Source organism: Centroberyx affinis, unplaced genomic scaffold (genome assembly GCF_046629955.1).
Source record: "Centroberyx affinis isolate AG114_WGS23_722 - 3 ecotype Tasmania unplaced genomic scaffold, CSIRO-AGI_Caff_v1 ptg002751l_1, whole genome shotgun sequence".
NCBI lineage: Eukaryota > Metazoa > Chordata > Actinopteri > Beryciformes > Berycidae > Centroberyx > Centroberyx affinis.
Genome location: NW_027280914.1, coordinates 241,229 through 258,756, shown reverse-complemented (window position 1 = coordinate 258,756; position 17,528 = coordinate 241,229). Strand labels below are relative to the sequence as shown.

At 41.6% G+C, this 17,528-nt stretch overlaps 1 protein-coding gene and 4 non-coding genes across 5 annotated transcripts; 1 reads left to right on the top strand and 4 right to left on the bottom strand.

Moving 5' to 3' along the window:
- The first annotated feature begins 1,359 nt into the window (after positions 1–1,359).
- rhbdf1b (rhomboid 5 homolog 1b (Drosophila)) lies at positions 1,360–17,381 on the top strand. The gene is made up of 16 exons (XM_071535700.1): positions 1,360–1,464; positions 3,073–3,306; positions 4,683–4,805; positions 5,633–5,778; positions 6,611–6,865; positions 7,104–7,215; positions 7,401–7,475; positions 7,713–7,874; positions 9,310–9,410; positions 9,666–9,729; positions 10,523–10,617; positions 10,943–11,018; positions 12,253–12,353; positions 13,737–13,890; positions 14,849–15,072; positions 16,003–17,381. The coding sequence occupies exons 1-16, from the start codon at positions 1,375–1,377 to the stop codon at positions 16,196–16,198; spliced, it is 2,208 nt and encodes a 735-aa protein (XP_071391801.1). The 5' UTR covers positions 1,360–1,374; the 3' UTR covers positions 16,199–17,381.
- On the bottom strand, positions 5,858–5,951 carry trnai-uau (transfer RNA isoleucine (anticodon UAU)). The gene is made up of 2 exons: positions 5,914–5,951; positions 5,858–5,893 (listed from the first exon to the last, which is right to left on the bottom strand). It is a non-coding gene; the product is annotated as a tRNA-Ile (tRNA).
- Positions 8,537–8,630, bottom strand: trnak-uuu (transfer RNA lysine (anticodon UUU)). Its single transcript has 2 exons — positions 8,593–8,630; positions 8,537–8,572 (listed from the first exon to the last, which is right to left on the bottom strand). It is a non-coding gene; the product is annotated as a tRNA-Lys (tRNA).
- Positions 9,986–10,079, bottom strand: trnai-uau (transfer RNA isoleucine (anticodon UAU)). Its single transcript has 2 exons — positions 10,042–10,079; positions 9,986–10,021 (listed from the first exon to the last, which is right to left on the bottom strand). It is a non-coding gene; the product is annotated as a tRNA-Ile (tRNA).
- On the bottom strand, positions 11,964–12,057 carry trnai-uau (transfer RNA isoleucine (anticodon UAU)). The gene is made up of 2 exons: positions 12,020–12,057; positions 11,964–11,999 (listed from the first exon to the last, which is right to left on the bottom strand). It is a non-coding gene; the product is annotated as a tRNA-Ile (tRNA).
- Positions 17,382–17,528: the final 147 nt, after the last annotated feature.

Below are 17,528 nucleotides of genomic sequence, written 5' to 3'. Positions count from 1 at the left end.
TCAACTTCACTGCAGAAGCCTAAACTTTACCTTCCCCATCGTTCATTATCCAATCACATTACATCCATTCAATAAACAGAATAAGCTGGTGTTTACTACTCACACTTTTTCCCACTTGTTGGCACCTTTACTTTGTGATACCGCCAAAGATATTCGATCAGATTTTTGACAATGTCGAGATTGTATGTTGGCTCCCTGTTTATGTATAAGGTGCAAAAGAAAAGGTATAAGGCTCCAGATTCAGAGGCATCAATGTGTTTCCATTCCCACTCTGTCACTCCACACCGGTATCACACTTTCTTTAAAATACTTCTTTCTACTTCTAATTAATTTCTCCATACGCTTCTATGCTGAAAGGCCGACAAGGCAATGATTCATGGTCTTTACTAAGGTTCATTTTCTGTTTCATCATTGTTTGTCTTCCTCTGTATGGGCAAATGCTCACTCTATCTGTAACCTCAGATATGAAAAATACATTTAGCCATTAGACAATCAACCAATCAACCAATTAACCAACTAACCAATAGGGATGTGCACAAGACCCTTTTCTCATGGTCGACTATTCAGAGCGTTGTCTAAACGAATATTCAGATATTTGGTGTGCCGAAATTTAAGGCTGAAGCAGATTATCGGCACAAGTGTCGGCATGTTAGTTTGGCTCGATCCACCTTCACCACATGTAGAAACTAGCTTGATGCTTTTTGAGATGATTCAGCACTCTTGTCTCTTGACACTGAACAAGCTTGTCCATCGTGTTTTTGCTCTGTGGTTTTGATAATAATGCAATTGCTACCGGAAAACAGCTGCAAGAGATGAGTACAAAATAGAGAGAGTGTGTTTTTTTTTTTTTAAATGACACCAGAAGCGCTCTATTTTCATTAGCTCTCTCTTTTTTTTTTGTAATGTTAACGGCCATGTTACAAAAGTTGATGGGAAATGGGGGTCGAAGGGTCCAGCTGTGATAGCAACAGGGTGCCTCAGATTCAAGCTGAAACGCATTGGTCAGTTTTTACTTTAACAAATTACCAGTGTAAAAATAAAAGCTTTTAACTTTTGCTTTCACAACAGACTCTCTTTGTTTTTTTCACTTTCACTTGTACTCTCATTCTGAAAAGCACCCGTTGATTTCTTCCTGCTATGGACATTTCTCACACCATGCAGCACTCCTAAATCAATGCTGATCCCCACAAACCAACATTCGAATTTGCCATTTTTATGACATCCCGCCCCCTCTAACCCAGACCCCGTCTTTTCTTCCCCAGGGGCACGGCCGACTGGTTCGGGGTGAGCAAGGACAGCGACAGCACCCAGCGATGGAGGAGGAAGAGCCTGCAGCACTGCAACCAGCTGTACGGGGGTCTGAAGGCCCAGGTGATGAGGGAGATGGAGCTTCCCAGCCAGGACAACCTCTCCCTGGCCAGCACTGAGACCCCTCCCCCCTCTACCTCCCACCCCACCACCCCAGTCACCAGCACTATGGCATGCAGAGGGTAGGCCAGCGCCTGGGATGGTTAGAGGGATGGAGGGATAGATTAGATGATTTGATGATTGATCACCTTTTTACCCATGAAAGGTTCTCTCTTTCCTTCTCTCTTCTGGCTTTCTGTCTTTGTTGAATATGTAGTTAGTCCAGATTTTAGGCGCTTGCTTTACCTCTTTGCGTTGTCATGGATTGTCTTGACTAGGGTTACACCAATAAGGGTTTTTGAAGGCTGATACAGATACTGATGTTTTTTGGATTGAAGCTACCGATAACCAATGTTTTGCGCTGATATTCAGTGTCTTTATAGTTCATCATTTTCATGCCAAAAAAATTCCAAGAAATTAAAAGTTCTCAGTGTTTCCCCAGAATTCTATTAGCAGTCTCTCAGTCTTTAGACCAGTGGCTCTCAACCTTTTTGGCTCGTGACCCCTTAAAACGAAGTGATGCCTACTCGCGACCCCTGTTACAGAGTTCAACCAAATAATGATTTTCCGTTTTCAGTTTGTTTCATTTGACTCATTATCAGAGGAGACCTAGAGACTGAAAACTATTCAGTATTTCACAAGAATAAGAGCAACATTTTTTGAAAAATCTGACGAAATAGACACAATAAAACATTTTATAGCAGAAATATGCTTTTTTCCTATCCTATAAATCATCTTGTGATCCCCCTGAAATGATCTTGCGACCCCCTGAGGGGTCCCGACCCCCAGGTTGAGAACCACTGCTTTAGATCATGGAACACTAAACCTCTCCATTGGAACTGAGGTTGATGATTGTAATAAAAATAATAAAAACAGTAATAACACTAACAATAAGAAAAATAGTAATAATACATGTTTGTGCATATTTGAGTGGAATCAAAATGTTGCATTACAATCAATCAAGTCAAGTACATTTATTTATTGTATTTATTTATTTATTTAAAAGGGACAATATACAGTTCAAATATAAATGTCACCATTTGATGCATCGTACCAGATTATAGCTGCAAGCTAATTCGCATCTGTAGTCCCTTGGCAGGTCAAAGCAAAGAAACAGCACAATAACAAACCGTACAGAGTAAAAACAACATACAAAGTTATACAAAAAAGAAGACACAGGACACAAAATACAAAACTACACAAAAAAGTCACAAATGTATGCTTGTCAAAAAAAAAAGAAAAGCAACTCATGAAGACCATAAGGTAGAATATTCATCTCCTTCATCTCAGAGTTGGACGACACAGACTGGCCGATATCCGATTTTTAGTAAAAGTCCAATTTTTCGTCCCAGTATATTGGTGTAACCCTAGTTTTGACTTGTTGTTCAGTGTTGTATTCTGTTGCTGTGTGTTTTCCTATATCTTATTGTTGCTGTTCTTGTCTGTTCCTTGGAGATAAAAACAACCCTGCTTCAAAAAATGCACTGGGTGTCATGATGGGTCAGTCTGTTCTGAGGAGAACTGAGACCTCCTGGGTTTGAATCGGGACTAGGACCTTTTGTTGCATGTCATTCTCCTCTCTCGCTCCCCGATATGTTCCTGTCTCTCTTCACAGTCAGCTATCTAATACCCAAAAAGTAACCTGAAAAAAAAACCCACTTATAGTGTGTGTGTGTGTGTGTGTGCGTACAGATCGTGGACCCCCTGGCGCGGGGCCGTGCCTTCCGCATGGTGGAGGAGGTAGACGGCTTCAGCGTCCCGCAGACTCCCATCACGCCCGGCGCCGCCTCCCTCTGCTCCTTCTCCAGCTCCCGCTCCGCCCTCAACAGGTTGCCGCGACGACGCAAACGGGAGTCCGTCGCTGTCATGAGCCTCAAGGCCGCGGCGGCACTGATGAAGGTGTGTGTGTCGCATGTGGTTCTTTGGCTCCGCCCACTGAGGTTGAACTCGACCAATGAGATTATTTCTGCCTCCAGAGCATCTCTACCTCCAAGAAATATTGTAACTAAAACTCTGATCTGGGCTTTGAACTCTTGATCTTCCAATCACAAGCCCACTGTTTTAACTTCTATGCCCCGTTTTCCTGAAATTGATATTATTTATCTTTTTTCCATAATGTGAATGCACACTTGGACTGGCTATAATTCATCCTCACTAATGCTATTGAATGTTTGCAGTGAGAACAAAGGCATTAGTAATCCATTGTAGGCAAACACGATTGGATCACATAGGATCAACAGTCTAAAACAGGTTGGGATGTTTTTCCTCTGAAAAGGAGATTGAGGTCAGGACATATTAATGCTTTCCATCATTATATTATCCTTTGTAAAGGATCTCCAATAGGCCAGGAGTATAGACAGCCTGTACATCCAACGATCCAAACACACACACATATACATAATATACACACACACACATCTAAATACATACAGTATACCAGCACGTACACACACACACACACTTAACATCACCTTACTTTTTTCTCGCTAAAAACTAGAGTCTTATTCTTCTGAAATGTTTTGTCCTATATGTATGAATGGATGGTTTTTATTTCTGAGTTTATTTGCGAGCTTTCATTTCTACATGTGTGTATTTGCGTGTGTGTATACTGTGTATTTATATATATATATATACATATACACATATATATATGTGTGTGTGTGTGTGTATACATGTTATGTAAAAGTTGAGATGGATTAGTATTGTTGAGGATTAAACTCCAGTGATATCTCACAGGTGATGCTTTCTGTCCATATATACATGAATGGATGGATAGATGGGCAGTGTATCTGTGTGTGTGTGTGTGTGTGTGTGTGTGTGTGTGTGTGTGTGTGTGTGTTGGGGGCGGTCAATACCAGATGGTCGACAGTAATACAGACCGAATGCTCAGCTGTCTGGTGGATTGCCGACAGAATATTCCAGAAGTGCTGTGTGTGTGTGTGTGTGTGTGTGTATGTGTGTGTGTGTGTGTGTGTGTGTCAGGCTAAAACGAAACTGTGGGGTTTGATTTCAATGGTGATCTGTATAAAAGAGATTAAAGCTTTGGCCTTGGCATATTTTATAATTTTATCAAAATATTTGGAAAATACATTAAAGTTGTAAGATGATTTTTTTTGCATGTAGATTTTATTATTTTAGTGCCGTTCTTGGTATGGTATGGTGCTGATCACAATAACAGTGTACCTGGGACTGATATTTTTGTTGAAGATGATGAAGATGATGATGAAGATGATGATGATGATCTGTGTGTGTGTGTGTGTGTGTGTGTGTGTTAGGGCCGGACCCTGCGGGAGAGCACCACCCGGCGATGTCGCAGACGGAGTTTCATGCCTCCAAGTTTCTTTGACGACGACACTGTGGACTTCCCCGACGAGCTCGACACTTCCTTCTTCGCCAGAGTGAGCCGTGAACACACACACACACACACACACACACACACACACACACACACACTGCAGTGAGATACTACCATGCAAAACCATTCTTAACTTTGGACATCAGCCATGGGTCCAGATAACAGCGCTAGGGTTAATTCATTGACATTTCAACTGACATTTCAACTGAGGAAGCATAGAATGGATAGGGAAATGTTGTATGTTTCTTCAATATTTTTTAACTGCATGCAAGTCAACATATTGTCAACCTGTATCTCCTCCTACATACCAATTTCAGATAAAATAAGGTGTACAAAGATAATATCTGCCAATATACATCCAGTTTTAAGTCAATTTAAAACTGGATGTAATTTAAAATCAGATTCTGAAAACCTTTGGCGTGAGATGGTAGTGATAATGGCTGCTCTACTATTAGCAAATAAATTTTAGGTTTTATCTACATTTTGAGTTGATTGAATTGAACTTCAATTGAAATCAGCCCTCGTTTTAAATACAATCAATTACTTTTATGTGACTGATTGATCTTGTCTGGTATACTGGAGCCGTTAAGCTTGTGCTTACCCTGCTTGTCTTGTGCTCAAGGCAAACCAAAGTAAATACTCAAGGTGATCAAATTGATTTCAACAAACAGATCCGATTGATGGACGCATTCATCCAAAGCACCTTCTAGTGCTCTGGGTGAATATATTTTAAGCATGGTGGCCCCAGCAGGAACTGAACCGCTAATCTTGGCAGCGTTAGCCCCTCTTTACCTATATAAAGGACCACATGCACCCTTTTTCAGAGAAGTCATCATTCCTCATTTTGTTTACCTGTGTTCCTCCCTGCAGGACGGTCTGCAGGATGAGTTGTCCACCTATGCTGACGAGGTGTTCGAGACGCCATCGGAGGCGGCGCTTAACCAGCAGGCGGAGGAGGGCGAGCTCACAGGGAGCGCCCTGGATAAGAACGAACTGGAGAGGAGTCACCTCATGCTGTGGGTTCACATTCTTATACAGTATGATCCATATGCAAACATGAATCTCACTCATGCTGCAGTCAAGTTAAAACTTCTCTGCTCCAGGTGAGGCTCGAACTCACAACCTCGGCATTGCTCGACCAGATACTGTCTTATAAGTACCGCGCGCTGACCGATTGCGCCACTGGAGCTTCATACTCAGCCTCAGTCAAAAGTATTGATTGCAGCACTTTCACATTCCTCCGCAAGATGGCAACAAGTCTACTGTATAAACTGAGCATGGATTAACCAACACACACACACACAAACACATACATACATTCACACACACTCACAAAAGCTAATTATGACAGAAACAGTTCCTGAATCTTTCTCTCTAACATACTTTCTAACAACTTACGTACACAGGCATATTGCTTTAAATCAGTGATTCTCAATCTTTTTCATATCAAGGACCCCAAATTTAGTCCACATTAGAGCCACAGACCCCCATTTGATGATATTTTGTCTCTAGAATCCAAATCTAAGAATATTTTTATTGTCGGATATGATTTTGTCCAGAATCCCATGACTATCTGTATTGTAGGTAGAGAGATAACAGAGAAACTATGATCAAAACAGTCATTCTTCTACATTCTCTAATTGTCTTAACTTCTTGCAAATGAAATAATTCTGAAGTTTAACAATTCATCAATTTGCTGGGGACCCCCTGGAACTCTCTCAAGGACCCCTGGTGCTCCCCGGACCCCATGTTCTATGTAAATAATGCTCCATCTTGCATATCAATTCACGATGCTTTCCTCTTCCTCCCCTCTTCCTCCTCCCCTCCTCCCTCCCTCCTTTCACCCAGGCCTTTAGAGCGAGGCTGGCGGAAGGCCAAAGACGGCTCTCTGGTGCAGCCCAAGGTGCGTCTGAGGCAGGAGGTGGTGAGCGTCAACGGGCATCAGCAGCGCGGACAGCGGATCGCCGTTCCCGTGAAGAAGCTGTTCGCCCGGGAGAAGAGGCCGTACGGGCTGGGCATGGTCGGCCGCCTCACCAACCGGACGTACCGCAAGCGCATCGACAGCTTCGTCCAGCGGCAGATTGAGGATATGGACGATCACAGGTAGGAAAACTCTAGGCTTTATATGCCCCAACTGTTTCTTTGTGATAAAAAAAGAGGTCGCAAAAGGAGAGCAATTCGGTTTGTTCCACAGTACTTTTCACATCAAGAAGTATCAAATTTTTTTTTTATTAATCGTCTAATCTTTGCAAGATTGGCTGTCCTCTGAGGTGAAATGAAATACAGACTTTGTCAATGTCCCAGCAAATGGAGCCTGAAATTGTACTCCTGTCCTCCCCAGGCCTTTTTTTACCTATTGGATCACATTTGTCCATTTGCTCATCACCATTCTGGCTGTCACTATCTACGGCATTGCCCCGGTGGGCTTCTCCCAGCATGAAACTGTCGACTCCGTGAGTACATTTTACTGACTTTATGATGAGCTTAGGGTGACTCAGTAATGACTACAATAATCATGCAACTGTATTACATAACACTTTTACAAAGTATAGTTTAGCACTGGTTGAATCAAGTTGAGTCTTTTCTTTATGTTCTTTACATTTTCATCTTTTTCATCTTTCTTTGTCATCTTTTTCAGGTGTTGAGAAATAAGGGAGTTTATGAAAATGTCAAGTTTGTGCAACAAGAAAACTTCTGGGTTGGGCCAAATTCAGTGAGTATCTGTTACCATCATGATTTACTCTCAGTTTTAAACTGTGCTCTTATGATTGTAATCCAAACTCCTTAAAACATATGGTGATAGCAATCTTTCAGTCACACAAAGTATGTTCAGTTTGGACTTTCTGTCATGTAACATGTCTTTGAAAATGGGAAATCTCCAGAGCCATTCATCAGACACTAGTGCTATAGACCCATGACCAATCTGTGACTTCCCCCTGCTGTCCTGCAGGAGGCGCTGATCCACCTGGGAGCCAAGTTCTCCCCCTGCATGCGTCAGGACCAGGAGGTCCACGAGCTGATCCAGGAGAAGAGAGCCAGAGAGAGAGACTCGGGCTGCTGCGTGAGGAACGACCGCTCCGGCTGCCTGCAGACCCTGCAGGAGGAGTGTTCGGTCAGTGATGTTAGATTATAGTTTCAGCTGAAGCCTGTCGCCCCCTGGTGGCTCAATCGGTAGAGCGCATACCATTAATGCTAAGACCTAATCAGAGCAGCAAGGGTTTGAAGCACCGTCTTCTAGGGCTGGGCGATAATTCAATATTGTCCTTCATCGTCTTTCAGTGGAATCATATTGTGATGATATTAAGATTTTTTAATATCGTGACACACATTTCTGCTGTCTAAATTGATGATGACAAGCAAATTTTACTTAAAAACTCTGATAAAATGAGGTATGGTAGGAATATTATTTGAAAATTTCAGTTTTGTTTGACACCACACCTAACATTACCATTCATTAATTTGATTATTTAACGTGATTTTGCATACATTAACTATATCGTGATATATATTGATATCGAGAAAAATCCTTATGATTATCATGATATTGATTTAAACCATATCGCCCAGCCCTACCATCTTCCCTGTCTGATAAAGTAGAAATTACCTTTTTATTGCAGGTTGTGTGCGGGTGGATTTGGAATTAGGGATTGACCGTAATGCTCATCATAGTGAAAATGGACTGCAAGCTGTACTAGTACTTTGGTATGAAAGCCAAGCAGGTATTCCAGTAGCAAACCAGAACTGCATCATGACGACTACTTCTTAAAACCTCACTGCTCCAGGTGAGGCTTGAACTCACAACCTCAGCATCGCTCTGCTGGTCACTGCCTTAAAAGTACCGCGCACTGACCGATTGTGCCACTGGAGCACATGTTGGGGAAAAGCATGAGAGATTCTAGGTGTAGCATTTACCATAAACCATCAGCATAAACCATCACCACATTAATTTTGAGACATGAGTATAAATAAATGAGATCATCACTGAAGAAAATTGGCAGCCTCTACCGGCCCTCTACTCATTCACACAACTTTACACTTTACTTTATTTCACACTTTACATTGTGTGTCACCTGGTCAGGTTTGGCGGGAAATCTGCTTTACGGCACAAAACAGGAAGAGGGCGCTGTTCTTCCAGAGCAAACCGACCTAAAGCTTTCAAAGTTTCACACAACTGTAGGTGGTGGAAGGATGAAAGGCTGGAAAATCACTTCCAACGTGTTTATCCTGTTCAGTAAAGTTAAAGACAAAACAAGCAGCACTAGCATGAGATAGAGGCTACCAATCATCTTGATCATGGCCTTAGTAATTATTGTTAACAGTAATTATTCCATATAAAGTGTTGCAATCCAGTGATATACTGATGTTTAAAAATGCTGCACACAGCACCTTTATGCTGTTTTATATTGGGATGTTTCCTCATAGTAGCCACTGCACACACTAACAGGCCAAAATGGAAGTTTCTCTGAAATATCCCTACATAATACTGTTATTTACTGTTATTAAATGATTTCTCTCTCTTCCCTCCTTGTGTCTCCCTCCTGCTGCAGAGTACACTGGCAGTTTGGGTGAAGTGGCCTCAGCACCTGAGCGCTCCCTATCTGAACGGTAAACTACGCCAACACGGCTCAGTCTGCCATCAGGACCCCAGGTAACATCACACTGCTGTCCTGTTCACCACAAGCCTCTTCCTATAGATGTATTGCCCTAATGGTTTAATGAATTACAATAGCTGTAGTAGGATGTTAGCTCTATTATAAGCATTATTAATCAGGTAAGAGCACATAATCAGCAGCAACAGCAACTGACATAATTTCCTCCATGTATGGACTGTACTGTTCGCCACTGAGTAGCTTGAATATAACATTTGGACTGTTTCTCTCACCTTTTGCTCTTGATTTTGTAGAATTTGTCTTGAGCCAGCCTCAGTTTCCCCTCATGAGTGGCCTGATGACATCACCAAGTGGCCAGTGAGTACATTTACAATTTAGGTATTTAGCTGATGCTCTTATGCGACTCACAAAGAGTGCGAAAGTAGAATGAGCTGTGCTTTACATTACATTCTTCGATCAGTAGAGCTACAAGCAACCAGAAACTGTTTGGAAATTGATGTGAGCAGCCACAGGCAGCCGGTGTAGGGGGATAGTGACATTGAGAATTGGGCAACATTCCTTAGCATATTTTAGAGTTCAGTTTGGCTTCACACTCTGTAAGTTAAAACTTCTCTGCTCCAGGTGAGGCTCGAACTCACAACCTCGGCATTGCTCTGCAAGCTACTGTCTTATAAGTACCGCGCGCTGACCGATTGCGCCACTGGAGCCTGAGAAAACACTGCCAACGCTTTTCCTAAGAGTTAAATAGAAACAGCCAACAGGTTTCACCACTAGGCCAAAGGTTGATGTTACCCTGGTTTATCATACAGAGATCTAGCAAAACTCATGTTCCTGGTTTAACGGCCTAAAATGCACATGTGAAAAGCTAAATGTGTTGTATTGGCTGGAGGGAGAGTCTCTAGAGGTTGAGGATGTCTCTCTTTCTTTCAAGTTTTGTAATTTAAAACTTCTCTTCTCTAGGTGAGACTCGAACTCACAACCTCCTCCGTTAGTTACTGTCTCATAAGCACCGCACGCTGACCGATTGCACCACTGGAGCGTCTGTGCTGAGCCAAACATACAACACTCCCATTCTCCTACACATAATGACCTTTAGATTTAACGTTTAAAACTAAGAGCTGACATCGTCTCCTCTGTTCATAAACTGTAGGTTTGTACAAGGTACGACTCCGGGAACCACACCAACCTCCCACACATAGACTGTGCCATCACAGGCCGGCCCTGCTGCATCGGAACCAAAGGACGGTAAGGAACGATGCTGCTAAAACCTGCAGGAGTCCGGATAGATTTGACTATCTAAACTGAACACTCCCACATGGATATATCATATATATACAGTTTATCACATATCTTAAACGTGTAGTCATTAGAGATCAAACAATATGGGTTTTTGAACACCAATACGACAATTTTGTTGTTCAATATCTTTAAATTTGACAATTTTTATGCCCACAAATTCCAAGTATTCAGTGTTTCCCCCAGAAATATTTTCTTTTCAGGATGGAAAAGCCTGTGAAACAGCATTTAGACCATCATGTGACACTAAAACTGTATGTATTTTGTGTTGTAGATGTGAAATCACTTCCAGAGAGTACTGTGACTTCATGCAGGGCTACTTCCACGAGGAGGCCACTCTCTGCTCACAGGTAGGACACACAGAGAACACACACACACACATACACACACACACACACACACACACACACACACACACACACACACACACAAAGTGCACACAAACACACAAAGTGCCCACAAACACAGAATGCCACGACTAACAGAAACCAACATGCATAAAGAGAGAGAGAGACACACACACAGTAGTTTACTACACACACACACACACACACACACACACACACACACACAAACACACACAGACAGTCATCACATGCAGAAACTCACATACATATGCAAATAGACAGAGATAGAGAGGGAGAGATTGGGAGAGAGAGAGAAACTGCCTACACACGCACACCAACTCAACTCAACTTTGCCACACACACACACACACACACACACACACACACACACACATACATAAACACACGCATACAAACACAGTGACTTTGACAAGAATGAAATAGAGTGAAATTATCTGTGGTTTATATTGACGCAAACTTTACGTTTACAGTACATTTTAACTTTTTTTTCAAGGATATATTTATTAGTATGTTAATTTAAATTATTGCATGTAACATAAGTATCATCATTCAATAAAGGTGTGCAGAAAAAATAATTTAAATCAACATAAAATACAGTAATATAATAGATAAAATAAACAGCTAAAAATAGAAATCTGTCTTTTTTTTCCAAAAGAAACTTTTTATTTTTTAAAGAAACTAAAATCAGATATATTTTTTCAATAAGTCTAGACAGCAGTTTACATTTACTACTTTTTAAAAGAAACCAATATGGTGCCTGTTTTTTCTTGCAGTAGTTACTATTTGTCTAATTATGATGACTGGAAGCTTTTACGCCTAAATCCACTTTCCACATGAGCACAGGAGGTATTTTACTTCCTCTCTTCTCTCACACATAGAGACAGGAGAAGGGTGAGGAGGGTTTCAGTCTTTAATCTAAAACTTCCCTGCTCCAGGTGAGGCTCGAACTCACAACCTCGGCATCACTCTGCTGGTCACTGTCTTATAAGTACCGCGCGCTGACCGATTGCGCCACTGGAGCCTCTTGTCTACTTGGAATTTAAAAGATTTTGGACTGAATTCAGCACTGTCATCTTCCTCCACAAGACGGGAAGGAGTCTTGAAGCTGTGCATTGATCGGCCAACGCATACTTCCAATCACAAATAATGAGTACCGAGGAGTTAAGAGTCCTGATTCTTCCTCTGTAACCTGTGTTTCCCCCTGTCTCTGCTGCAGGTGGCCTGTATGGACGATGTGTGCGGTCTGCTGCCTTTCCTCAACCCTGAGATCCCCGACCAGTTCTACCGACTCTGGCTCTCTCTCTTCCTCCACGCTGGGTGACTACACTCTCCTCTTTCTCCTCCATCTCAGAAAAGGCATCAATATTTAAAGTAGCAAGATGTTTATTGCAAAAAAAACATTTGAAATCTTCTCCATGCACAGGAAGTTAGGAATCAAAACCTTTTTTTTTTTTTTCAAACTTTGTTTATTTGAGTTTTCCACACATGAATCATCAACAATATAAGAGCACTTGTAAAATGAGTTTCACTTTGTTTTCTATTGCCCTTTTTACTGAGAACTGCGCAATATTTTGTTTAGTAAGATAAAAACAGATATTGATTTTGTAAATATGGATGATGCACAAAGATTGAGTTGGCTGTTCTCTTATGAAACATTTAGATTAGCTAGTTACCTGGAGAAAGCCTGGGAGATGAGAAAAAAAGCTCTTTATCAAGATAAACTAAGTTTGTAGCAGTTCTTTTCAGTGTATTGTTCATTTGAAACCTATCATTTCAAATATGTTATTTGAAAGAATATAGTAGTACTTTATGATGTGGTAATTTATTTTATTTTATTTTATTTTTTGCTCTTATATGTTTCACCGTTTTGTAAAATGGTGGTGTCCTCTAATCCCATGTGGGATGGGCCAGATGTTTGGCATGACACATAAATAAAAATAAACTAACTAACTAACTGTAAATGACAATGTTATTATAATACAAAAAGGCCGGTTACATAAACAATGACAAGAGGAATCAAAACTTAAAAGCGAAATACAAAACTTCAACCTGAACAGCAACGTGTGAGCACTTTGACCACAGAAAGCTGGACTCACCAAGGATGGCTGAACCTGCTGCAAAAAGGTTTTTTCCAACATCTTAACCCCCAACAGAAATTTAGATCAGAGATGTGAGCAGTTTACTGAGGTCATGCTACATGGTTTCTTGGCGGTGAAGTCCTTCAAACTTAAAAAAAAATTACATTTTCTTTCGCTGCCACTCGGGGGCGCCAAAGTGCAAAGTTGCTAGTGCAGCTTTAATTCCATGCAAGGAATTTATCATAACCCTTATAATCAGCAGTCAGCCAGTGTCAGCAGCTTTTGGTGAACTGGCCCAAATGACTCAGTTCAGAGTTCAGAGTTCATGCATGCATCACCAAATGTCTTTTTGAGGAAGACTTGTTTTAATTAAGCAGACAAGGTAGGAAATTAACGTCAACCATCAGCCAAATGTTGGTAAACGTCTGTTAAGTTTATCTCCTCTACCTTCAACTTTGTCAGCCCAAACCCAACCATCATTTTAATTCCTTTTCTATGCTAAACATCTAGTTGGCAGGTAAAATAATGAAAGTGTCTGGTGGATTTTCAGTTGCACTAGCTGTGTTCCTCTCCTAGGTCGAGATTAATACTGAAACCCGGGTCTCTGTGTCTCTGTCTGCAGGATCCTGCACTGCCTGGTGTCGGTGCTGTTCCAGATGACGGTGCTGAGGGACCTGGAGAAACTGGCCGGCTGGCTGCGGATCTCCATCATCTACATCCTCAGCGGCATCACTGGCAACCTGGCCTCAGCCATCTTCCTGCCCTACAGAGCCGAGGTACGATGTCACTCTGCAAAATACACTTTATATGACAGATACTGTAGTTCTGATTGGCTGAGTCACATTCAAAGCAATTGTGAAATACCCAATAAACAAACACCAGTGATCGCATAACTTTTGATATAATTGCCAATTTTTTAACCAATTGCCACCACTCATACCATTTCTACAACTGTATTACTTGGCAGAAGAATAGCATTTCGTTGTTATTATTGAATAATTGATTTTAACAAAGACTGAGTGAACGTGCATTATTTTTTATTACAGTATCGCACAAATGCTGTACTAAATTCTGCAGTAGGACTGCACAAGTTGTCATAAAATATAGAAGTTGCAATATTGACTACTACTGCAATTAGCAAATTACAATAATATGCAATTATTCTTAAAGGGAGAGCTGGAAGGGAGAGTTGCACATTGGAGTAATATTTATTCCAACTGACTGAATCCCAAGCATTAACATCTCATTTTCTTTCTCACACACATTTTTAACAATTTATAACCACCAAACACCACTGTGTGTGTGTGTGTGTGTGTGCGCATGTGCCTGCTTCTTTATCACATACTGTATTATGCTCCCCCTACTGTTTTCTAAGCACTGATTGCAGCACCAGAGCTTGTATAAGCTCCACATGCCTTGCAAAATAATGCAGCTTGGCTCTAGTTATTCTACTCTCACAGAGTGAAGTCAGGAACATGGACTGTCATTCAATTTTTTAAAACCTCCGCATTGCAGGTGAGGTTTGAACTCTCCACCTCACCATAGCTCTGCAACACAGTGGCTTCTTGTGCAACTGCAGCCCAGGACTGTTTGTCTTGAAGCTTATTTAGTCCTCACACCCCACCTCGCCTCACTCCTGCTCCATACTCTTAGAAACAATTTGTCAAGCTCCCTTTATTCACCTGTTCTTCCCGTCTTTCTCCACTGTTTTCATCCCGTCTCTCCCTCTCCCAGGTGGGTCCGGCAGGCAGCCAGTTCGGCATCCTGGCCTGTCTGTTTGTGGAGCTGTTTCAGAGCTGGCAGATCCTGGAGCGGCCGTGGAGGGCCTTCGCCAAGCTGCTGGGCATCGCCCTCTTCCTCTTCTCCTTCGGCCTGCTGCCTTGGATCGACAACTTCGCCCACGTCTGCGGCTTCGTGTCGGGGTTCTTCCTCTCCTTCGCCTTCCTGCCATACATCAGGTGAGTGAAGGAAAGGTCTTCTTATATTACACAGAGATACTTTTTCTCAGATTGTGTCTGTGCCCTTTCAGTCATGAGACAGTTAAATACCAGTAGGGGTTGTTCAAAAATGTGAGTCACCAACAAATGATTTAACTGCATTAGCCAAAGAGCACATCAATACCACTAGTGTCAGACGTAATCCATAATGTTTTTACACTGCTTCAAATTGTGTGCCGAGTATCCTGCTGCTCAGATGCATTGATCTGAGACTGACTAGACTAGACTAGATTATTGATTGTAGTATTTGAACATACACTTTTTGTTGCAACTTTGAGTCACCGACAAAATGTTTTCATCTTGAAAAATTCACAGAGAGTTTATAAAAATCTGGCAAAGCAACATTTGTTTGAGTTCACACAAGCAAAATCAATGAAAAAGTAAAATACATCCAACACTTGCAATATAATTACTCTGCAATGTAATGATGCAGCAGAAACAGATTCTCTCATTTGAAGCGAATTAACTATAGATTAGTGATTTTCACTGTGGCCAGCCTTGATAAAAAGTGTTGGGTGAAAACCTTGTATCTCCAACATGTCAACTTTTCAGGAACTAAGAAAAACAGCCTTATTTTCAGCTTGTTGATGATGCATTTTTGACATTATCCAGTGGGTTTTAAAAGAGTTTAATAAACCCAACAGGTTGGGGAATTTCCTCAACCTAGAGAGGAGCATGTAATCCTACAGTTGAAGTGAAAACATGAAAATCACCAAAATTGGTTTACAAGGTTTTCACATAGCAACAGCGATATGCACTCATATGGAGTATTTCAAATAACAGCATCCACCAGTGGCATGTGTTATATGTAAACTTCTTAGAGATTATTTAGATATGTTTGTATGTTTCGATACCATTATGAAATAAATCATGTGTGTTTTTCCTCCCCAGTTTCGGGCAGTCTGACATGTACCGGAAGCGGGTCCAGATCTGCGTCTTCCTGCTGGTGTTCCTGGGCCTGTTCTCCGCTCTGGCCGTCCTCTTCTACGTCTATCCAGTGAAGTGCGACTGGTGCGAGTATCTCACCTGCATCCCCATCACCGACAAGTTCTGCGAGAAGTACGACCTGAACGCCCACATCCACTGAACGTCCACCGGCCTTTCAACACGTCAGCAGTGCCGCCATATTTGGCCGTTTCGAACAGTAGGATGTCGTTGAAGCTGAAAATTGCCTTCAGATGTGGGGAAAAGAATAAACAGAGCTAACGTTTGACTGACTCAGCAAAAAAGAAAATAAATCTTCTGGAACGACGATGAACATTCCAGGATTTCACTTCATTACTTGGACTGGAAATGAATGCCAGCCATATTGGTTGTACCACGTGAAAGAGTACGACAGACCCGCTATGAAAAAAAGGCTGTAATGCATGAAAACTTCAGGCATTTGACTGTACATTAATACTTTATGTGCATGGGAACAAAACTAACGATTGAAAGTTGATTGGACTAACGAATTATGATTTATGTGTGTGTTTGATCTCTAGCTGGCCTACTGAGTGACCGGTCACTTTGACAGTGATTAAACATCTAGAGGGGCGTTCAGAGGCCAGTTTGTATGCCAAACAATTCATCGCCTCGCTCCTCTGGGAAAACTGACTCAACAGCGCCCCTTAGTGGCCAAAGAGGAACATGACAAGCTCAAATGGCTGCGATGGGGCAGCTGGGGTTTCTTTCTTTTGTACTTTTGTTTTTTTACTGATGTCAAAACAATGTGCTAAGAGTTTTATCCGTTTACTGGATGTCCTTAGAGTTCAAAACTTGCTAGGAGACTGTAAAAATGCCTGACTGTGCCTTATTGACACACACATGCACACACACACACACACAACCACTCAAACACACGATGTCTAATGGTGCCATATATCAGTTTGTGTTTGTTTCTGGGACCATGCGAGGTGGAGTTCAATCGGTGATGGGTCCTGTTTCCTTCACTGCTATACAAGCTGCATTTCACAAGCTCAAACTGAGTAAAAATCTCCATCAAAATCACATGAAACTTCAACTTCAGTATTGCAAGTTAGTGACTGAATTGGCATTTCATTTCTAACCACGCTGCATTGACTCCATCCTTGGTTCCCACCACAGCCTATAATGCACTTTTTTCACAGATAGGGTGTTTTTTTTGTTGTTGTTTTTTTTTTATATCTACCCTGCATTACATCTGTAAAGAGGACACCTGTATGTTAATCTGTTGCATCATGTATAGCTGTTACTGTGGTGAACTGTGTCTTTTTGCTATATGGTGGCGTTTTAGCCACCTGACTATAAACACCAAGATGTAGTAAAGAGTCTGGCTCTTTCCTTCACCTGTTTGTGGTTCCATGTTTACGCACCACATGCAGGATGTGTCCAAATATTAGTGACGAAAGCTAAACTTCCTGCTCCAGGTGAGACTCGAACTCACAACCTCGGCATTG